General features: G+C 36.4%; 1 protein-coding gene across 3 annotated transcripts in view; it reads left to right on the forward strand.

Moving 5' to 3' along the window:
• Nucleotides 1-24,851, forward strand: part of LOC127865553 (uncharacterized) — a 55,397-nt gene extending 30,546 nt beyond the window's left edge. For 2 of the 3 annotated variants that reach the window (XM_052405396.1, XM_052405395.1), the window contains exons 11-15: nt 1,165-1,297; nt 1,768-1,990; nt 20,531-20,658; nt 21,224-21,350; nt 21,720-24,851. In XM_052405396.1, coding sequence (XP_052261356.1) covers nt 1,165-1,297; nt 1,768-1,990; nt 20,531-20,658; nt 21,224-21,350; nt 21,720-21,931 — 823 coding nt within the window. In that variant the 3' untranslated portion in view covers nt 21,932-24,851. The remainder of the gene's footprint in view (nt 1-1,164; nt 1,298-1,767; nt 1,991-20,530; nt 20,659-21,223; nt 21,351-21,719) is intronic. The other variant, XM_052405397.1, reaches the window with a different exon arrangement.
• The last annotated feature ends 233 nt before the right edge of the window (nt 24,852-25,084 follow it).

Raw genomic sequence — 25,084 nt, forward strand, 5'->3', positions numbered from 1 at the left:
AACATTGCACATCATTTGTCCGTCTATTTTGCGGTTAAAGCGTTTGATAGCGGTAATTTCCTTTGATATTATAAAAGCGGCCCGCTGCAAGTAAACAAATAATTAGGTGTTGAGAAGGTTTGTTTTCCGGGGATAATTGTGGGGGTTTCTTCAACAGAAAATATGTCAGATTTTACTTACAACATTGAGTATCAATTTTAAAATAACATTTTCGGATCATTCTTTAAAAGAGCTTTCTAGCGTTCACAACACTTTTAAAAGCAATCTGAATAATAGAGGAGCGAGTCACGTGTTTGAAACTATTTGCATCTGGAAAAAGTTCGCGTGTAATAGCAAGTGAGCTCTGTGTTGGACGTACGCAAGTATAAAGTGTGCTTAAGCGTAAGCGAAAAATTATGGAGAAGTATGAATCGAATGCAAATGTGAGTTTGAAGCGTTGTATTTTGTATGAGGTTATTAAAATGCTTTTTGTGTGATGTTTGCGTACGAATAAATTTTAACAAACGTTTTGCGTCTTTTTCTATTAATTAGAACGGTACAATATCACCGTACTATTGGTTTATGCAGGCGAATCCGCTTTTTAGACTGGTACGGACTTGACGACAACGGCACGTCACAAGTTTTATTTACTGAATGATCGAGATGCATGAGTAAACAATTATACTAGCATTGATAAATTCATTGCTTTAGTTTAATAACAATATGAAATTAAATCTATAAGATGTTATTATGTATTATTCAATGTAAGTAAATTCTGATATCATGCTTAGTTAACACTGTATGCAAACGACTGGGTGGGGTTACGAGGTAGCACTACTACCAACTGACAAACCATCTTAAAATTGTGATCCGAATTCAATGGTCACCTGTGGACAACGGTCACTTTGGCCATTTCCCTTGACTGACCGCTGAATTCAGGTTTGACTGTATTTTTATTGCTTATGGTCATTCCGTTTTCGCCCAAATCCAAAAAGGCTGTAAGAGGCTCAAGCTTAGGGCATGATCTTTTTCTGTCTATTATTTTCAATATGTGCATACTATTGAGGTTTAAGCAATACAAACTTGTGCAATAAATATGCAAAAGAAATTTGCCTGATAGGCTGCTAGGAAATGTTCAATACAAACAACAACACGTGTATAATAAAAGATAACTCTTTTATCCAGGTATACATGGAATGACATTAAAGCCACAGGTCTTAATAACTATCTGCGCGACATGAGCTTCAACATGAACAACATGCCTCTACCCTCAAAGACCTTCAAGGATAACACTTACGGACAAAATGTGTTCGGCACGGTATGTTGAGGAGAACGTTCAGAATTAATTTTATATAAGAAGGTGTTTATTGGCTAAAAATTAATTATATGAAATGCTGAAGTGGAAGAGTTAAATCCTTGGGTCATGTTTCTGCTTAGATATGTATGCATGAGAACAGTAATTGTATAATAATTGTTTATAAGATGGTTAGCAAATACTAGTGTGATATCTGTTCTCAAGTTTTATTGTTGATTTAAATTTGCTATTTGTCAAATGATATTTCAGGTAGATTAAACCTTATATCTCTTACTGCTTAAGAACTTTAAAAAAAGAAAACGTATTGTTTTTTGTATGATAAAAGCTATATTAAAGAGAGAAAAGTAACTTATTTTCAGTTGGCGCATGTACCCACAGAAGCCTCTGTTTTTCTTCTTTCCAGGAATAATAAAGTATGTTTTCACAAAAACAACAAATATCATCTTGTTATGTGTATGCTTTCTCTATTTCAGACACAAAACCCATTTTCTACACAATATCCCAACCTGTATCCGAACACCCAGTATCCAAACAACCCGTATCCGAACAACCAGAATCCAAACATCCAGTATCCAAGCAACCAGTATCCAAGCAGTAACCAGGGTATTTATGGGGAAAATCAGTTTGGAAACCAATATCCCAGCAACCAGTATCCAAGCATCCAGTATCCCAACAACCAATATGCTGATACATACCGTTAGTATGATATTTTCAAGGACTAATATTTACACGAAACCTTTCATTACCATTATTCACCTCATAGTCTTTACTGTATGAAACATAGAATTTGACTGTCATCATGTATTTCTGCAACCAAATATGGCAAATTTATGGCTTGCGACATGTTTTTCAATTATTGCATTATAAAACTTGACAGAAGAAATTCAGAAAATTCGTCATTCCTTTTGATGTGTAGGCTTACTCAATTTGCTCACATTTAAAATACTTAAGGTTCATATAATCCTCAAGATGATGATAGTCCAGGAAGCCATCTTAGGTGATCAACAAAATTTGGTTCCTTCAAGGTCCTCTTTATGATTATCTACTATGGAAATTGAGAAAACTGAAGGCTTCATTCGTTTGTGGAGCAAACTTACCATTTCTCAAGCTATTCAATTAAAACTATAAATATGTCATCACCATGAAATGTAGATGTGTAAGACATCTTTTTAATCCCCAAAGATTCACCCATTCCTGAGCTATTTGATCAAGAACATACAAGACAAAGTAGTGCTGGGTATAAGTGTTGTTTATTAAACAAATCTCTAGTTTTTATATAAAAAAAGAGAAAAACTGTTTGCCAAAATGGTAATTGTTAAAGGCTGATACTTTTCCTGCTGCCCTTATATTTATTATATTTAAATATAAAAAAAATGTTTTAGGAAAAGGGCTTATTTTCATACGAAAATAATTGTTTATTACCCTAAAATCGTCCCTGTCCCTGAACATTGACCTGAAGTGTTTCGGTTACTGAAAGTGGCTTATTGGTTTCCTACGTTTTTATTGCATTCATGTTGATGTACAACTAACACTTAACATGTGCACATAAAGTTTATCTTTTGGTGTTTGGTAATCCTTTGTTTAGACATCTTTCTTTTACAATAGTAACAGACTTTAGTAACTCATTTTATAACATCTTGCTATAATCTTTCATGGTAAAAGTGTACCCATTCAGGCATAAATGTATTGGCATCACTCATACAAATGAAAATTAATGCAATAAACCTTGAAGGGACTTGCACTCACATGCAGGCTGTCAAGCGGTCATACTTTTTCCTACTATTTCCTACTTTTTCATCAGGATCCTACTTTTTCCTATTTTTTTACCAAATCTTCCTACTATTCCTACTTTTTCATTTTCAATGGAGAATTATTTTTTTTAAAGAGTTAATTTAGTAAACTTGCAGGATGAATGAATCTATCGCATGACTGTATCCCTGTTAATGTGCATTCATCTAGATGAGACCTGACAACCCATGCTGACTGTCTGCTAGCACCTCTTCAGGAGCATAAATATTTATTTCTTATGTAACTTTTAAAATTATTGACAAGTTTTTTTTTGAAGTAACAATAGTGCCTTGTTTACTCCCTTAGCATTTGTACACTGCAGACTTCACTACCTTACACAGTTCCCAGTGATGCAAGAGCTGAGGGAACCCATTGTTTATTCCAGTTTTATTTTGTTTCCATTGACAACAATTTGACCAAACCTTATGCATGTTTACATGATATTGCTGTTTGGAATGATTATGTAGAGATATAGAGATACATGTATTGTATGAGTGGTTATGTAATATGGAATTTATTACACAAGTTATTGGAAAAAAGATAAAACTGATGCTTTGCCGAGTTTTCATCATTTACAAATATAATGTAATAAATTCTGTATTACATGACAACGGATATGATGTTCTATTGATATCATAGGTACATCATGTTTAGTAATTAAAGATAAATGCACAGAGCCTAAATGCCCTGATACATTTTTATGCTCCCGGTAGGGTGGCATATTGCAGTTGTACTGTTTGTCTGTCTGTCTGTGTGTGTGTGTCCGTCCGAAAACTTTAATATGGGCCATAACTTTTGCAATATTGAAGATAGCAACTTGATATTTGGCATGCATGTGTATCTCATGAAGCTGCACATTTTGAGTGGTGAAAGGTGAAGGTCATCCTTTAAGGTCAAAAGTTAAAAAAATACAATCCAAGGGAAGTAATAAGCTTTAAAAGGGAGATAATTTCTAAACCTGCCAAATGATTTATTGAAATTTTATTTCAAAGCTGCGCAATAGTGGGCATTGTGTTTCGGACAAACACAATTCTTGTCTATTGATGCCATTGTTAGTGAGGTAATTTCAAGGTGTTAAAGCGAAGTATTAAAATTATTAAACGGCATTATTACACTCCCGCAAAGTCATCAATAATGTAAAAGCCATTATTTGAAACTGGAATAAACAATGTAGTGCAACTGTTTCATTGCCCAATCAATGCTGTCATAAAAGATGTCAGGTGATAAGGTCCTATCTCCAGTTGCATAATCTGCTCTGCAATGACCAGTCATTTTGAATGTAACTTAAGTCATTATAACTGCACCCTATTGTCAATTTAAAGGTTTCACAATGTAGCTGTAGCAGAGCATTGACACTGCTTTATATACTAGTATTAATCTTGTACAAGTTGGTGTATCACTAAATAAATTTGGTCTTCTGCTTAAGGATATAACATGCACAATATAATTACCATTTTTATATCGATACACAGAAGACCTCTAACCACTTATTTGATGATACACCAAAATGAACAGCATCTAATTACATGTATACTTCTTTATCAGGGTAGCTTTGCTTGAAACTTAGATACACAATAAGTGCTAAAATTCCTAGTGGGAAAACAAAGTTGAACCCTTCATGGATGGAGAAGTTGGACAACAGTGGAAAAACACTGGGATCATGGTGCAAGAGAGATACCGGCAATGAGTTTGCAAGATATTGTACTGTCTGAATGAAGTCCATCTTGTAGTAATTCTGGTGCTAATCAACTTATAAGTCATGCAGATGGATAAAAACACAAGGAAAACATGAAATACATGCATGATAATTCACAAAAGCGTTTGTTTGGAAGTGCCCAAAAGCCAAGCAGCTCTCAGGGTTGTGGGGATAAATCTATCTGTATGCAAGTACATCCATCACACAAGGAACAGGTACAAAAGGCTGAAATCTTCTGGGCCCTTAAGGTAGCTTCAAGTGGGTATCCATACAGAACATGCGATTGCACTCCTGCTCTGTTTCAAGCTATGTTTCCTGGACCTGTGTCTAAAAAATAAGTATTATGTATTCCTACTTTTGAGGGAAAAGTTCCTACTTTTTCCTACTTTTTTCCTACTTTTCTTGCAAAAGTAGTTCCTATTTTTTCCTACTTTTTGAAAAAAGGTCACTTGACAGCCTGCACATAGAATGGTATAGTAGATTATTACTTAACCCTTTCCCACTCAGAAGCAAAGTGAAAATGACTGTGCAAACTGCATAAAACCAGAACAGCCTGTGAGTAGCTGGCAGTCTGTCAGGTTTATGCTGTTTGCTGCTCATTAGTATTTAAGGGTTGGAAATGAAGCCTTAACAACTTATATCTAGTATAGAAGATATAATTTTCTAAGGGAATTCACAGGCATAAATGGTAAAGGGTTAAAAAGAAATTATAATGCGCAATAAAGTTTATCTCAAATGCAGTCTGGTTGGTTCACTGGTAGGATCAATTTATTTCCAACTTCATTAGTGTGTATTGACGCAAAACTTAGCCTAGTCTTATAATCAGAAATAGAATAGCAACAGTTTTCTGCATTTAGCTTCAAATAAAAATTCAAATCGGAAATTTGATGAAAATATTAAAACGTAGTGCAGTTTTTATAAAAAACAAAACAAATTCAAACCAGTTTGCATGTAGAAATAAGCTGGTTACTCCTTATGGGCAAATCATATGGTCAATAATTATAAAAAACATAACCCTTAACTTTAAGATTGTTCAAGTGACAATTACAGTGATCCAATTTTAATATTGAGATTTATTTAAAACATGTTTATAACTGTTGTGTTGGAAATTTATGTGTGTGGAAACTGTCTTAGACTCAAGAGCACGCTCAGTAAACTTTTAATGAAAGCTATTGCCTTAAACATAATACATGAATATGGCTTGATAAACACATGTCAATTTTGAGTGTTTATCTTACCAATCTATTAAAAATACAAATATGTATTATTGTACCTCATAATTCTGATGTTTTTTTGCCAATATATCAAAGTAGTGTTCTTCGGAAGCTCCAGTAGCCGGCGATTTCACCGGTTACTAACAATCTTGGGGAAGCTCCAGTAGCCGGTGATTTCACCTGTTACTAACAATCTTGGCGCTCGCTACTTTTCCCCAAAATATGAATTCAAAACAGCACAAAATACACCTGCTTTAAGTTCCAAATTGCTGGCTTCTTTGAAAATATAACTGGCTAATCAAATTTTTATGGAGATTACTCAGTACATGACATCTAAAATAAATAGGGATGGCATCAAATACCGGTATTTGAATGTTCGCAAATTCATTCAATCGAATATTCGTATGAAACGGCTGGATTGAGTTTAATATCATAAATAATTACCTGTTATCTCTAGCTAATCCCTTTCCAGGGAGTTTATTATCTGGAAAACTTTAAGCGCTGGGAATCATCCACCTCTGATAAAGACAACCAAGTCAGGTTAAACATAGTACAATGTACCTAACTGGAAAACAAAAACAACAACTCATATTTCCTTTCCGGATAACCACAAGTGCACGCCTATTTTGGCTCAGGACTTTTTCGTTCTTTTAATCGTGTTTATTGTCAGAGTTTGAGGGATAAATTTTATTTATCTTTTCTGTATATTATTCGGTTTACTTTTTTATACTTTTTATTGCAGTTTTTATTATAATTCTGCTTTTGCTTGGTATCTTTGTTTATAGTGCTCATGTACATGAGCACGTGCACCACGAGGTTTTCGTTCCATTTCCTTCTATAGGTAATCCACGAGGACTTTGTGCCTTTTTCCTTAATAAATAATTGAGGTCATTTGTACAGCGTCTGTTTATTTACATTGTGGTTTAAATTTAGCAATTGGTTTTTGTCTGTTGTAGGTTCTTTCTGTTTCTTTTGTTTTCAGAAATGAACTTACAAAAGCAAGGTTCGTGTGGTCACATCAAGGCAAGGTGGGATTCTCACAACACTTGCCTGGCGTGTACCGGTTGTGCTCAACTTAAAAATGTGCGGTGTGCAATTTATGGTCTTACGACATATGGACACAAGCTGGACGCCGTCTGACTTCGATCAGCCGCAAACGCCACGAACCTCTAACGAACGTTGATTATCTGGTGACTTCACTGGTCACGGATGACCAGCTGACATTTCAGTCACCGGATACCAGGCATGATAGTGGTGTTGTCTGTCGGTCATCATCTGATCATATGACTCCCACCATACATACCGGCGACATTGATCGTGGACCTACGAATCAATGTCTGACCAAATGGCAGCCGCCATTCTGCGGTCTTTGGCCAGTGTCGTAACCGGTCATGATATGACCGGCCGGTCACCGGTCTGGTCATGATATGACCGGCCGGTCAACGGTCCGGTCATGATATGACCGGTCGGTGACCGGTCCGGTCACCTTCACCGGTCCAGTCCGGTCGGGTCACCGGTCAACAGTCAGAAGAAGGCATCGATCTTCATCATCGGATTACTCTTCTTCCAACTTGTCATCGTCGAATGAATCTTCGTCATCAAGGAGTAGACATCGGCATGCTCATCTTCTTCGAGTGATTCTCATTGCTGCTACGCGCGTAAGCGATCACGTCGTAGTTCACAGAGACGCTATTCCAGAAGATCCCGGTTCATCGCAGCCGATCTACATCTCGACATCGCAGCCGATACAGATCGCGACATAGCAGAAAACGAGCAAGTTGACAAACCTCACGTAGACATCGTACCTACCATTCGGATAGTCGATCACCGTCCTTTTCCTTAATGGAATCACATGTTTCCTCACCACATGTTTCGGCTCCCATGTTAACAGCCACACATGTTGGAACTTCAGGAGCGCAGCTAATAACTACTGCTACATTATCAGCACCACGGGTGTCTTCGACCATATCTAGTCGTATACCCCCTAATGCTACCCATTCAAATCCTGATGTTCTATGGGTACAGAATGCGTCTGGCTGATTAGCATTATCAAATTGCTGATGTCATGGATGATCATTCATCTTTACAAGACAATCTGGCACAAGATAGTTTCATTCCTGTTCCTGCTGTTTCTCTACACACCTGTTCCTGTAGAGAGTGAAGCTGAATCGGATGCGGACATTGATACGGATAAATTTTTGGCTTCCAGTAATCAAATTTACGAGCTGATATTCCAGACTCTGGGTGAAGAGTTGTGTCCACGACCTGTGGAGACTTCTAATTCGACGATCTCGATCACTGAACAACTTGTTTGTACGTTTGATCCCACCATGGTTACTAAGGAGCGTTCCCGCTTGGATACACACCTTCTGATTTGTACTACTGTCTTATCTGTTTTTCAATTGTTGGAATCAGTGAATAAAACGATTCCTAAACGAGGAGAAATGTGGAAAGTACCGAAGGATTTTGCGGAGTCTAAACTTCAGGAACGTAACTACAAACCACCAGTACCCGATCCAACTTCCGGTTAAGATTGTTCTAAATTACCAACGCAGGATCCAGACATCAATAAGCTGTTGCTTACGATGCCTAGTTCATCTACTTCAGTGTCTGTACCTTTTTCCATGATAGAACATTAGGAAAGTAGAGATCGAAGATCGTTAGGTCTATCCTACCAGGTAGACTTAATTCTAGCAACCTTGTTACACTTGGTTTGTGATTGGTCTGATTCAGTTCCGGGAGAACTTCAGGATTTATTGATCCACCTATCACAAACAGCATTATCCCTTTCACATAATGCTGCTGCTTCAATGTCTGAGATGTTAAAGATTCGTAGAGATCTTATCCTTTTATCTTTACATAAAGATTTTCTCTTAGAACCAGGTATGAACTCGCTCAGAACGGCTCCTCTCACATCAGGTTTCCTTTTTGGTGGAAGGATACAAGAAGCAATCACAGCTGACAAGGATGATCAACTTCATGCTTCTTTAGCTAGAAACAATTCTGGACAGCCTTCTTTTAGGCCACCAGCAGTTCCAGCACCCAAGAAGGTTAAGAGAAACAATCTTTTCTCTAAAAGACCTGCTTTTAATCCACGTTCGGGTCCTAACAGGCCTTCTTCCTATAACAGACCTTTTTTTTCTAAGAAGTTTTCTGGTAGAGATTCTGGGAAAAAGAACAAACCCAAGCCGGATCAGAGGAATTTCAAACCTTCTGCTGGCAAGGGTGTACCACCTCTTTATCAGCCCTAGGCCACTAACCTTTCTACCTCCACAACCTCCGATGCCGGAAATACCAGTCGGGGCCAGACTTTTCCATTTTTCAAACCGATGGCTTCAAATTACTTCGGATGCATGGGTTCATTCTCTGGTGACAAAAGGCCTGACTTTTCAATTCAAAAAAGGCCTTCTTTTTCTCGCGTTCCGATCGAACTGGTATCTCAGCATCCACATATTCCACAGTCCATTCTCGGGCTCTTGGAAAAACAGGCGGTAGAAAGGGTTCAAGATCCTTTTTCTCCAGGATTCTACAGTCGTCTTTTTCGTGTTCAAAAGAAAAATGGTTCCTGGAGACCAGTAATAGATGTAAATGTGTTAAACATGTACCTTCTCAAACCAACTTTCAAAATGGAGACTCCTTCCTTCATACGGAACTCCCTGCACTGGGGGGTGTCTTTGGATCTGGAAGATGCGTAGTTCCATGTTCCTATACATCCCAACTTCCGGAAGTACCTTCGATTCGCCTTTCGTGGCCAAGTCTTCCAGTTCCGGGCCATGCCATTTGAGTTGGCGACTGCCCCACAAGTTTTTACCAAACTAATGGCTGCAGTCGGAGCTCACCTCCGAGTTCACGGGATTGTTCTTCTTCAGTATTTCGACGACTGGCTCTTACACCAGCTCGATCGTCATTTACTTCTGACCAACCTAGAATTCTCTTGGAAGGAAATCCTCTCTTTAGGACTCCTCCTCAATGCAGACAAATCAGACCTCATTTCTTCTCAGGACTTCACTTTCGTGGGAATGAATTTCTTGACACACATCAATCGGGTCAGAGTGTCATGTCAACGTATATCAGACCTTCTGGTAAAGGTCAACTGGGTCTTGTCCTAATCTCATATAATAGCTCAAGAATTCCTCTCTCTCAACGGTATCCTGAGCTCAGTAGCAGACTTTGTGCAGTTAGAATGTCTATTCCTACATCCTCTTCAGCATTATCTCTCAGCTTGTTGGAAATGGTCTCCGGGCAATCTGTTACAACAGATTCCAATCCATCCTTCCCTAGTGTCTCATCTTCAGTGGTGGCTAGACGAGGAGTTCTCTTAGCAGGAGTACCACTTCTTCCTCAGCAACTGTCATTACATCTAATCACGGATGCCAGCAAGGAAGGATGGAGTGCTCACCTGGAACCTCTCAGTCTAATAGTTTCAGGGTTGTGGTCTCATCGGGAATCTCACCTTCATATCAACAATCTAGAAATGGGAGCAGTCACATCTTCGAGACTCTTGTGTAATGGTGTCAACAGACAACACATCCGTGGTGGCTTACATCCAGGCACAAGGGGGAACACATTCTCAATCCCTGTATCTGGAAACCAAGAAATTTCTTGTTATTTTGCAAAACACTCAAGATTTTTATTCTGGCCAAATACATACCAGGTCGCCTCAACGCCCTGGCGATGGGTTGTCTTGCAAACACCAGATACTTCTCTCGAAATGGACTCTTCATCAAGAAGTGACCAACCAGATCTTTTTCAAGTTCGGTTATCCCCTGGTCGATCTATTTGCGCCCAGACACAACTACAGACTTCCTCTGTATGTGAGTCCAGTTTACGATCCAGCAGCGTGGGCAATAGATGCGCTTTCCTTCGCTTGGACCAACTGGAAGTTTACGCCTACCCCTACCTATTCTAATTCCCCAAATATTTGCGAAAATCAGGGTGAGCTCATGCCGGATACTCCTGATTGCCCCTTGGTGGCCCAGGAGATCTTGGTTCAACGATCTTGTCAGTCTCCTGTACGATTATCACAGAAAACTTCCTCACAGGTCAGATCTTCTATTTCAAAGCGGCAGACTACATGCGGATCCAGTAATGTTCCACTTACACGTCTGGCCGTTATCAGGCAATATCTGCAGAAGAAACGTTTCAACTTCAACCCTCGTTGCTTCTGCAAGGAGGAAATCCACCAGAGCAGTCTATGATGCTCGCTGGAAACTCTTCTTTAATTGGTGTATTCGAGGGAAAATTGATCCCCTCAATCCCTCTGCTAGACGCATAGCGGATTTTCTCATCTATCATTTTGGTGATAAGATACCAGTGCTCCAGCTAGCAATAAATAGAGGGGCGCTGCGCCCCTCTAAAATTTGCCCCCTTAAAAAGCGCCCCTCTATTTTTCTGTCAAATGCCCTTTTGATCTCTAAATTCCTGTTTTCCGGCCGTATAAATCGCCAGAAACATCGACATGAATACACAGATAACACCCTTGCCGGTACATGACTGCCTGGGCGTACTAAGTCAACACATTGTGAACAAACAAGCCCCAAGGGCATGGTTTGTTATCATATCATTAATTAGCCTTTTGTTGCAGACGATAGTAACATGCTGTGAAAGATTATCTCTGAGGTCACGCTTGGTTAGGCACAATCACACTCGAATGAAATCAAACTCAGCACTATTGATTTTTTTTACTTCTGAATTCTTTGGCTATGATTTTTTGTTTGCCAAAATAGTGATTTTTAATTCAAAACACCTATTAAAATTTGAAAATTAATCATCTTTTTTAATGTGAATATGCGGTTAATTTTAAGTCCGAAATTACAGCATTGAAAAACGTATTTGTGTTTGGATTTTATTTCAGAACTTTAAAACACTGTCTGTTCTCAATCATGATGAATTTTAACATGAATAGGGGCAGACAGTTGTTATTTCAACAAATAAAGAGCTTGTTTGGATGGAGGATTTATCACTCTGCAAGTAAAATGTAATTTTGATAATTTTATATATTTTCGCGACCTAGCAAAACTGCCAACGTTGTTGACATTAATTAGTTGAAATAACGTGTTGTAAAATAAATATATCAATGTTTCATTTCTAATCTCCAGACTGGATGCTACTTCATGGTGACATTGATCATTGTTCAGACTTTAAATTTGTCAATATAGATTATTGTTTTAATTAATATGATTAATATTATTGTGGAAAAACATTGGCTCACAGTTATTCAAAGTAACAAATTAAGTGATGACAGTCACAACATTTATTTGACCCAGTGAAACCCCTGAATTTATTTCATGTTTTCTTCATTTCTTCTACAAGGCCACTGATGCTTAAACTGGAACCTGAAAGATTAACATGCAGTTCAATGATGATAGGTGATAAAAAAACATCAAAATCCCCCCCCCCCCCCACACACAGACCGGAAAGAAATATGATATCTACATATCTCTAATGCGTGTAGTCGGATGCTAGCCCAAGTCGGTTATGAAATTGGCTACGAAGTTGTTTTCCTTAGCGCCAATGTAGATAGTAATATATTTATTATAATTTCATTACACAAAATGAGGAACAGCATACAATTGGTGAAAACATTCAATGCACTAATGTTTACAATTCATAAGTATATAGTATAAGCAAAGTATATACTTAAGTATATTAATAACCAAATGCCCTATTTTCCAAAATTACGCGTGAAATTTGCCCTTTTTGGGGAAGCTCCCCTCTATTTTGAAAAGCTGGCTGGAGCACTGGATACTTTCTCTTAGCTCTATCAGAGGATACAGATCTATAATTTCGCATACATTGGCTTTTACTAAGTCATCACAAATCTGTGCTGATCCAGCGATTTCGGAACTGATTATAGCTATGGAACTTAAACATCCTGTATCTCAAACACTGGCTCCTAAATTTGATTTAGCTTGTGTACTTGGTTCGCTTACTAAGGCTCCCTATGAACCTCTTGATCAGGCTTCTTTACAGTTCCTAACCTGGAAGACTGTTTTTCTTCTTACTATGGCTTCATCCAAATGGAGAAGTGAAATTCATGCTCTTTCTATAGAAGATAACCATCTTCGTTTTGATGCTGTCGATGGATCTGTTACATTATTATGTCAGCCAGGATTTCTTGCTAAAAATCAACTTTCCTCTATGGCTTCCAAACCCTTCAAAGTTCCAAGTCTTTCTAGAACTTGTGGACATGAAGATGATGATAGACTCCTTTGCCCGGTAAGGGCTTTGAAGTTCTACCTTAAGAGAGTAAAGTTTATTCGAGATTCTCGTAAAAGACTTCATTCCATTAAAAGGGGGGGATGTGTCTGCTGGTTCTATTTCCCGTTGGATAGCCTCGACAATTAAGAAAGCTTATTTTTCTCTTTCATCCAGTGATTTATCCCTGTTTAAGATAAGACCGCATGAATTAAGAGCTCTTTCAGCTTCGTGGGCTAATATTAATTATACCCCACTGTCTGAAGTGCTTGAAGCTGCTTTCTGGAGGAATCCTACCACCTTCTCCTCTTTTTATCTTCGTTCTCTTGAGTGCCAACAAGACAATTTGTTTATGTTGGGTCCTCTTGTTGTGGCTCAATCTGTAATTTCTTCTATGGCGTAAGTAGTCTAGGCCATCCGAGAATTAAGTACGTACAATATGGTACTAACAAAGATAATCTGAAGACATGATCTACGATCTCTGGCTGAAAACCCTAAATATGGGTTCTGCTGTGATGGGAAAAAATATGCGAACCTTCCCGCCGCAGCTGCAAAATCAGATAGAGATAACAGGTAATTATTTATGATATTAAAACAAATTTTTAAAGTAAAATTCATTTTAATTATTAAATACTTACCTGTTATCGGTAAGTCCCACCTCCCACCCTTCTCATCGACATTTTATGTTTTTGTAAAGGAAAGATGAGTTGTTGTTCTTGTTTTCCGGTTAGGTAACATTGTACTATGTTTAACCTGACTTGGTTTTCTTTATTAGAGGTAGATGATTCCCAGCGCTTAAAGTTTTCCGGATAATTAACTCCCTGGAAAGGGATTAGCTAGAGATAACAGGTAATAATTAAAATGAATTTTACTTTAAATATTTGTTTTACCATGTTATGTAATAATTTCCATTAGTTTGTAAGTTATATCCGTTTGCTAAATACCAGGCTGTTTATTAACGATGCTATCGAATAAGTGTATGGCTGTCAACTAATACTATGGCCGATACTTTGATCGGGCACAAATAGAATGGAAAACATCGTGTCATAGAATTTTAGTTTTTAATGATTCCACAGGTTTGTAGCAGACCGTGCATATGTAAAACTAAGTTTGCACACATTACACGTTGAGGTCTTCTTAACCACAGACCATGTAAAGTATTCCATACTGCAGAAGGGGCTGGTGGCGTTTTCAGATTTGAATTATGATTCCTTGATGATTGTTTAATTTATTTCATCTGTTACTTTTAAGTAATTCACATATATAAATGTCTGTTAAAACTGTGATCACAAAAACTAAATTATTATTCGCAAGTAAATTGAAGCCCTTAATTGGTACCTAATTAACAAACAACAGTTCGGGCCCTTTCTTATAGTTAGTATATTGCATTGCGCGATTTGAGTAATTCACACATTTTAATGGCTGTACATACTGTGATCACAAAACTAAATTATTATTCGCCAGTCAATTGAAACCGTTAATTGGCATCCCATTGGCAAACAACAGTCGGAGCCTTTCTTAGAGCATGTATATTGCAATGCGCAATCAACCCTGATACGGACCGCGTTATCAGTTTGACACAAAGAACGTCACGTCAAACATGTTACTCCCAAGTGATTTTGGTTGCTTTTTAGTAAGCCGTTCGCAGTTCATTAAATATTGGTAAAATTACGTTTGGAAAAAAATGTGAATATGCAAATATCATTTTTATTATTCGTATGCTGACCATTCAATCGAATATTTGATTATTTGAATAATTTTGCCATCCCTAAAAATAAATGTTGAAATTGGAACTCTGATTATTTTCATTATTTTTTTGTTTTCCTTATCTTTGGTGCTCATGTTTCTCTTTACATTTTTATTGTGTTACCATTAAAAACACTATATTAATGTTGCATGTTCTTAAATTATTTTAATTAATGCCTTTATATTTTAGTTTATTGTGTTCATTTAGGGTCATTTTAGGTAATTGTATTCATTAAGGTTCATTTTAGTTAATTGTGTTCATAATTATTTTGCTACCATTGCTACATAAGTTTGTCAAAACAAAGCAAACTAGTTATAGTTTCGCATTTAATCTGATTTTTAAAGAATGTTGGTTCATAAATTTTCCTAATAACCTTACACATTGGGATACTTCTACAATTTAATTAATTTTCTTTAATAAAGTATTTTTCATTGTTTCTAATAAAACATGTTGTCATTATTATAATGGATGCTCGTTAATTTTTTATAGCCATGTTGCTCCAGTCTTCCTTTAAATTAAATGTATATTTTAAATAGTTCATCACTTATCAGATCAATGCATCGTTTGTATCATGACGTACTTGTAGGATCCAATACACAGGTGCTTTTTGACGATGCTGGAACAGCAGCGTCCAAGGTTTGATAACCAGTAAAAAAATTCTTCACAATGGCGGCCTATGTAAAAGACCGAGCCAGTCCGATTGAGATAACTCGATTTTTCAGTTACTTCCCTTGGCATTGGCCACTGCGTAGGAGATTGCTTGTTGATTATCATTGATAACATTCTCCTGGCAGAGTTGTCGTTCGTGTTGATAAAGGTAAATATTAATAGAACAGCATATCCTGGGGAAACAGATTCAATAAGTGTATCAGAACATTAATATCAAATTAGTAATTTTACATCCATTTTTTTTTATGGACCAATGAAACAACTATATATTTTCTCTATTTTGTTTGATATTTGTTCTCGATTTAGTAAATAAATTGCGAATAAAAACATGTAAAAATAACTTTTTACGTGATCACAAAACTAAAGAATGCAAACGATTTCGAACCTGCAAATTGTTAACGCTGCACTGCTATGATAAATATAGATAAAACAACATTTCTTTGCGTAATTGTCCGTCCCGCTAGCGCTGTGGTAAGGACATTCGCTTTTTCACCTTTAGGACACCGGTTCGATTCCTTCTCCTGGCTCAATGTTATATTTTGTATGTTTTGTGGTCACCATTCCTGACAGTTGTTTTTTTCCGGAAAATCTCATCCCCCCCCCAAATTGCAGCTATCATTCAAAATTCGTCCCAACTGTCGTCAATCTAATCTTATTAAGTAGGAGTGCTGGACACACTCCGGGTCCCAACATTATGCAGCCTCAGCGCGGAGGTAACTCATTACCTTGGAAAAACACAAATACACACACTGGGTGCAGCCTAGGCGCGTATAGACTCAAACAAGGCAACTAACTCAAGTGCGGGGCACAATCATTTAAAATTTACATATTGAATACGATATTCTAACAGAAATTACACAACCACCTAAGTGTACATACCATGTTTCAGCGTATACATGTATAAGGTCATTTCGCTATGAATTAACTTATCTATATGTTTGTGGGCGAACTCGGATAGTCAAGTGCTCATACGATTGAGCTCACATGGTCCAGCTATGTGCTCATACCTACTTTAGAGAATCATCATGAATGTATTGCCATACTTAATGAACAAGAATGTGACCCGCCTCCCAGTTTCGCTCAATGGGTCAAGTTACCCAAGGGTACTACTTCCCCGTACCCCTAAACTTTTTTTCGTACCAAAAATGTTTCGTACCAAAAATGTTTCGTACACACATTTTTTTCGTACCAAATTTTTTTTCGTACCCAAAATTTTCGTACCCAAATTTTTTATCGTACCCAAATGTTCGTATCAACATACACAATTGTGATATAGATAAACTTAAATTGATGTTTTATATCCATCCTCTTCAAAAGCATCGTCACACCAGTACTGCCAGTACTTTGATTTATTTGTTCCAAGTACTTTTGGAGTCCAATCCATTGGTGGGTCTTTTTTGTTCCTAGTACTTGTCGTCCCCTACCAGTTTCACCGGAGGGGACTTATGGTTTGCGCTCTGTGTGTCCATCAGTCTGTGAGTCTGATCCACTTTTCTGGATCCTGCGATAACTTTTAATTAAAGTTCTTCATATTTTTACACGAAACTTGAAAAATGGATAGATGGCAATATCAACATTATGCACATCATTTCATTTTGCTCCTACGTCAATAATTCTGGTAACTATGGCAACAAATACAAATAAAATAAAATGATTCTGACAATGGTGGAGCCGATAGGGGACATATATTGCTCGGCAATAGTCTTGTTTATTCTGATACATTGGTGGTCCTTGTATGTTCCAAATACATTTGAGATCCAATTTAGCAGTGCTTTATGCATGTTTCACAAAGATGTAGAAACCAATACATTGGTGGTTGTTGAATGTTTCAAATACTTGTGAAATTCAATTAATTGTTATTTGTATGATCCAATAACCTGTGGAATCCAATATGTTAAACTTTTATAATGGTTCTTATTTGATCCACTTACCTGCAGAATTTCATGAATTGATGGTTCTTGTATGTCCTGAGTACCTTGGGAATCCAATACAGTTGGATCTTGTTTGTTCTTAGAACCTATTGAATCCAATAATTTTCTGGTTTTGTATGTTAATAGCTCCTGTGGATCCCAATACATTGGTGGCATGTTAATGTTCCTAAAACTTATCGTAATACAATATTTTGATAGTTCTTTTCTGGACTTGTGGAATCTGATGCATTTTTAGCTCGACTATTATATATGAAATATATATATAGTAGAGCTATCCTACTCACCCCGGCGTTGCCGTTCCCGTATCCGTTCCCGTTGGCGTACGGGCAAATGTTAAAGTTTGTGTACTACCTCAAATATTTTCAATGTCCCTTGACATATTGCTTTCATATTTTGCAAACGTGTTAACCATCATGACCCCAACCTATAAACAAAAGCAGATCACTGTATCAAGCATTTTGACATAATTATGGCCCCTTTTATACTTAGAATATGCATATTATTGATAAATCTATGTTAAAGTTTGCGTACTACCCCAAATATTTCCTATGTCCCATGACATATTGCTTTCATATTTTGCATACTTGTTTATCAACATGACCCCAACCTATAAACAAGAGCAGACAACTGTATCAAGTATTTTGACAGAATTATGGCCCCTTTTATACTTAGATAATTGAACATTTTGCTTAAATTGCCATAACTTCATTCATAATCAGATTTTTTTAATACTTTGACAAAACAACACTTACCTGAATACTACAATGGATTCCACCCAAACAATACCCCACGCCCCAACCCAGAATACCTGCCCCCCCCCCCCCCCCCCCCACCCCCACCCCCCAAAAAATATTATTTTTTTCCTTGTTTTATTTTTGAAAGATCATCTAATAAATGACCACACCCCACATTATACCCCCCTCTCAACCCCCCCTACCCCCCCCCAAAAAAAAATAATGGTTTTTTCCTTTTTTTATTTTTGAAAGCTTGTCTAATAAATGACCACACCCCACATTATACCCCCCTCTCAACCCCCCTACCCCCCCAGCCCCAACAAAAAAATATATTTATTTTTTTCATTTTTTTATTTTTGAAAGATCGTCTAATAAATTATTGAATATGAACAATTTCCCCATCATGGCTTAAGTTATACTGTCAAGCACTCGAATAGTCGAGCGCGCTGGCCTCTGAAAGTTCTTGTTAGTGGTCCAAGCACCTGTGAAATCCAATATATTTGTGGTTCTTGTATGTTCCACAAATCCAACTAGAAATGGCGCGGCAGAGGCACAGGCTTATCCCCATGCTGCATGTTGTTAGTAAAATTTGTGAAAATCTCTGACCCAGCCCCACCCAAACCCCCATAACTTGTGACCCAGGGGTCAGATCAAAATTCCAAATAGTGCACTGTCGCACATATGCTCAAAGCTACCATGAGTGTAAGTTCCAAGGTTTTAGTGCTTATAGTGTAGGAGGAGATAGTTGCCAGGACGGACGGAGGGACGGACAGACAAATGGCGCAGATAACCACATAATCCCCACGCTTTCCGAAAAGCTTGGGGATAATAAGTTCAATACTTTGGTGGTTCTTGTATAATCCATGTTCATGTGGAATTCAATACATTAGTGGTTATTGTCCCCACTGGAGTGGACTTACGGTTTTCGCTCTGTGTGTCTGTCTGTCTGTGAGTCTGTCACACTTTTCTGGATCCTGCGATAACTTTAAAAGTTCTTAATATTTTTTCATGAAATTTTAAATATGAATAGATGGCAATATGGACATTATGCACGTCATTTCATTTTGTTCCTACGTCAAAGATTCTGGTTGTTATGGCAACAAATAGACTAGAAATACTGCTGAAAATGGTGGTTTTCTGGATCCTGCGATAACTTTAAAAGTTCTTCATATGTTTTCATGAAACTTTAAACATGGATAGATAGAAATATGGACATTATGCCCGTCATTTCATTTTGTTCCTACATCAAAAATGATGGTTGCTATGGCAACAAATAATTTTATTTTTTTTAATTCTGACAATGGTGGAATTTTTTACAATGGTGGAGCCGGTAGGGGACATATATTGCTTGGCAATAGTCTTGTTGTTTATTGGAAGCACCTTCAGAATTCAAAGCTGGTGGCTTTTGTATGTTCATAGCACCTGTTAATTCCAGTATCATTGTTGTACCCTACCGGTTTCAGGGGTGGGACTTCTGGTTTGCGCTCTGTCTGTCTGTCTGTCAGTCACACTTTTCTGGATCCTGCGATAACTTTAAAAGTTGTTAATATTTTTTCATAAAACTTGAAACATGGATACATGGCAGTATGGACATTATGCACGTCATTTCATTTTGTTCCTACGTCAAAAACTATGGTTGCTATGGCAACAAATAGACTAAAAATACTGCTGAAAATGGTGGTTTTCTGGATCCTGCGATAACTTTAAAAGTTCTTAATATTTTTTCATGAAACTTTAAACATGGATAGATGGCAATATGGACATTATGCACGTCATTTAATTTTGTTCCTACGTCAAAAATTCTGGTTGCTATGGCAACAAATAAACAAAGAAAATCTGACAATGGTGGAATTTCTGAAAATGGTGGAGCAGGTAGGGGACTATATTGCTTGGCAATAGTCTTGTTGTAACTTGTATGTTCCATGTACCTTAAGAATCCAATATGTTGGCGGTTCTTGTATGTTCAAAGTATGTGTGGAATCGAATACATGGGTGTTTTTTTGTATTTTCCAAAAATCTGTGGAATTGAATGCATTGGTGGCTCTTGTATTGTCTTGTGGGATCCAATATATTGATGGTTCTTTTATGTTGAACAAAACCAATAGAATCCAATAGATTGGTAGTTGTTGTTTACTTGTAGAATCCAATACATTGGTGGTACTTGTATGACCAAGTACATCAGGTGTACAATACATCGTTGGATCTTGTCTTTCAAAGTACTGGTGAAATCCAATATAAATGTTTTTCTTCTATGTTCCAGGCACCTGTGGAACTCAGTATAGCCCTTGCCAATTCACGTTCTTTGTTCCCAACGGCACGGCTACATACAACTATGGATTGACAGGATTTGGACAGACTATTAGAAGGGACTCTGCCAGATATCGTTATGTAAGTATTACATCACATTTCAATAGTTTCAGATTTATCATCAATCATACCCCTATGGTAAAGACATACCACGCCCCAGGATCACATTATTTATATAGACTTATATAAGATGTTTTTGAAAACAGAAAAACTAAGAGGTGTGATATTTTGAGTGTAACATTTGATAGTTCTCCTCCACTAAGTTTTTGTTTTCAAAGTGTGCCACTGAAATCAAAATAGACCTGGTCTTGAGATGTAGGGATGAAATATTTGAAAAAGATTTGATGTACAATATGTGACATATTTTGGTCCTTTACAATCATTGTTTAAATCATACCCTTGGGTTGAAAACTGGCTATATTCGTTTCACAGGTGAGCAATATAGGGCCATCTTGGCCCTCTTGTTTATAAAGTGTTAATCATATGCACCAGCCTGTTTGCAAAAATATTTGAGTGTTTACAAAATTCAAAATAATTAATCTGAATAAATCTGTCTGCAATGTAAAATTAAAGAATTAAGTGGAATACTTATTTGGTTTTTATAAAAAATAAATGCTAAAAACTGTCTATCTTTTCTATGATGCAGATCCTGCGTCGACTGATTATTCCAAACCAAGTGATCTCCCTTGAGAGGATGCCAACGTTTGGCAACTCACAGCGTTACACCAGCGACACAGGAGAGGAGATTATGATCAAGAAGGAAACTGAAAACAGTAAGCAAGATTTTTTTATTATGATTATTCAATGTGTTAAACACTACATCTCGTCAAAATTTAATATGACAAATTTGATATAATTACTATTTAAGAAAACAAGTATAGCTTACCTGTGTGATACCTGTATTATATATGAGAGATTGTCTTAGAAGAGGCCCTAGTCATCAATTAGGGGACAATCTAGCATGTTGACAACCAAAGTTTGAGAAAATGTTTGTAGGACTTCAGTGATTAGGAAATTTAAATTTCCTTGCGTAACTGTCACTACGGTAGAAAACTTCGTGAATTTGAAGCAATTTTCTGAGAAGAATCAACCTTGATTTGATAAAAATTATTTTTACTAAGTAAAGTCTGTGTCTATTTCAGCTGTGCGTTTGTTATGGGGCTCCATGTCGGCCAGGGTCATCATGTGGGATATCGGGGCCACCAACGGCATCGTGCACATCATCGACAACATCCTGTCTGACACCAGCGACCTCAGCCGTGACATCAGCGGCTCCACTGCCACCAGCAGCAGCATCTTCGTCATCAGTATAGTGTCATGCCTGTGGATTGTATTGCAGCGTTTGGAATATTAGTGTTCGTGTGACCAGCTTTTTTTGTCTCCTCAATTGCAAATTTCCAGTTTGTGTAAATAATGATGGAAATATTTTTCAATGATTTCAATGGGTTGAGTTTGTCAAAAGATAGTTACACTTCAAGAGATGTGTTTTGTATATATAACCTTCAAACAGGTAAATAAATGCGTTATATATTTCGTTTCAATCATTAGAACTAAAGAGATGATTTTTGATAAAGAAGGTCCTCTGCTCAAATTAATTGTTTGTGTTTTCATGAAGGATCAATTATCATTGAATAGTGTAAATAAATTATCAATTATGTTTGCATTTCTAGTAAATACAATAAATTTGTGTTACACACATTCTTATATTGGCAAGTGTTCTCAAAATCTTATATTGTGTTTTGGTTCAGTGATAATAGCATCTCACATTATCTTAGGGAATCACTGATTGTTTATAGAGGCCCTGTAATATAAATCTCTTTTTTTCATTCAAAATTTTCTAGGAGTGACCATTATTATACTAGTTTTGATATGACTGTTTTGAACTGCACCTGTGGCCCTTGGGCTGTTTTAATCTTGACATGACAATTTTATTTTACCCTTTTATGAGAATGTGTGTATTTGAAAACAAGTTCCAATTTGAAAAACATAGAACTTGTATACATAAATTAGTTTTATTTGTACATAGTTTGCTCTTGTATTTGATGCACCATGTAAGCAGTTTTCATGTGAATGCATCAATTTTATTGGTTTTGTACTTTTTTACTATAAAATGTATTATTTAAGAGCACATCAACAAGCTCAGATTAGTACTTAAAGGTTTTACTATGTATTTACAATATTTTCCTATATCAACTTTAAGAAAAAGAAATATTTTGCAAATAGTGTTTTTATATATTAGTATATTCCAGAGGGTTAGTAAGTTAGGTGCCATATTAAATATTACAATTATCACAGTTGTATTGTAGCATACCGGTAAATAAATTATTTCATAACATATTTCTACTGGCTTCAAATGTTTTGTTTTGTGGATTTTTCTGGTTTTGAATCTTGCAATAGAAAGACCATTTCAAATAATCGCATTAAAAATGCACGTAGTTGGCAATAACCTTTGAGTCTGTTAATAGTATCCACATTTTTTTCTTTATTTGATCAATATGTGTTGTACTCAATTTAGTTTCCTTAATTAAAAAAATGTATATTTTTGCTATCATGTTATTTTGAATTAGTTATTGTATTGTATTCTATAGTTCTTTTGATTTATAATATCTATATTATAATTATATATGGGTATTTTTGGTACATTTTTATAAATAATTTGATATCTAAAGTGCTATTTATGTAACAAAAAACCAGAAATAAAGTTGAAATATTTACAAAGTATGACAAACATAATACGACTTCATGGCTTGCTTGGTTATGATTTTAAGTATCTTTACTTTTTAAAATTATTCATATTTTTATATTTAGATCTACAGTAAATTAATACAATTTTGCAGAGGACCTTATTTTCATGAAAATCAAATGTTCTTCTCAAATAATAATAAAATATGCAGTCCATTATACATTACTCTGCAATGTTTAGCGTCAGTGGAAATACTAAGTCATTGCCCTTGTGAATGTGAAAACTTGAATTTTAATATTTTTTTTAAAGCACACATAGTTCATGTAATATTTTTGTTTTGAAAGATTTGTATCATTTATTAATAAAACTTGCATACCATAGACTACATTATAGCCATAGTATGTATGCAGGTATTTATGTTTTCAAAGGTAAAATTTATTTCTGTGTTGACAGAATATTTGCAACATCATTACCATATTTTAAACTTTCTTCATACTGCTTGAGCACAAGTGGAGTAGCACTATAACAAGAGTTGATTGTACTTTCTCGGATGCACGTTCAATAATTTTGATAATTAGACAACAAACAATACTTGAATAGTTGTTATTCCAAACTGAGTGAAAACTGGGTTTTCTGACTACACAGAGCACAATCATATGATCTCAATCAGAATCACATCATTCACAAAATGGGTCTTACAGAATATGAGGCAAGGGTTACTCCATACGAGCTCGCACTATTGCAGTCTTGTCAGGAGCAATGCTGTCTGCCATAAATTCACGTAAGGTTTTGTGGTCTCTTTGGAGAGAGCGTCGCTTCTGACCATTTAAGTAAAAGGCCCATTTTAAAATCAGGCGGCTTATCTTTGTCTTTCCATATTGACAGTCCAACTTAAATTTGCCAATTTTTTTGTAAACATTTGAATCTTCATGTGGCACAAGACTAGTGTATGCTATAACATTTTTGTTTGAGATTAGCTGAGTTCTTAAAACTGTCTTTTTATGTGCCTTTTCATGTTCTTTGTATTATCATCTGTTCACAAATGACAAATGCTGTGTATAAACACAGTACTGTTTGTTAACTATTTTCCTACTTTTTAGGTTTTTTTTGCACTGTGTGTCAGTCTCTAAGAAAATTACCTCTACTCTAATCAAAGATCTGTAATAAAAACATGATGTTTATTGATAGACCTTTGCTCTAACTACTAGATGCAATACCTTGTATAATCTGTGAATAATTGTCAGAATTAATTTAATAAGCGGGTCCTGATTTTTCTACAATTGTGTATATCTTACTGCAAAAATAATTATCAATGTTTTATTTAAGTCAAATTGTGAATTAATGGAACTTGTGTCTTATAGCATTCATTTGAAAATCTCATTTTTAACTGATGAAATAAGGGTCTCATTTAGGGCATAGAAAGTCAAGACGAGAGCCAATTGTTGTATGCCTAAGAAACAATGGCCAGTTTCAGTTATAGCATGTCATCATTGTTTTTAATCCATATGGTATGTGTTCTGTGTATCCATATTCATTTTGTTTGGGGTGAAAATGCAACAACTTATCGTGCAATCAAATAACACATATCATTCAGGTAGTTAGTTGTAAAATACACTGCTGTACTAACCAAAGCTTTCAATTGGTATATTTTTGAGCCATGTGCATAAGTTTCTTACCTAAAATAATAATCACACTGGCTGTTCTTGCAAGAGGTTATTAGGTGGCGGTTGTGGAATGGGTAAGGTGTCTGCCTAGCAACCAGGTGGTCACGGGTTTGATCCCCACTGAGCGTTCTTTAGATTTCCCCCATGGACACCAAGTACT

This window comes from Dreissena polymorpha, chromosome 2 (assembly GCF_020536995.1).
Source record: "Dreissena polymorpha isolate Duluth1 chromosome 2, UMN_Dpol_1.0, whole genome shotgun sequence".
Classification (NCBI taxonomy): Eukaryota; Metazoa; Mollusca; class Bivalvia; order Myida; family Dreissenidae; genus Dreissena; species Dreissena polymorpha.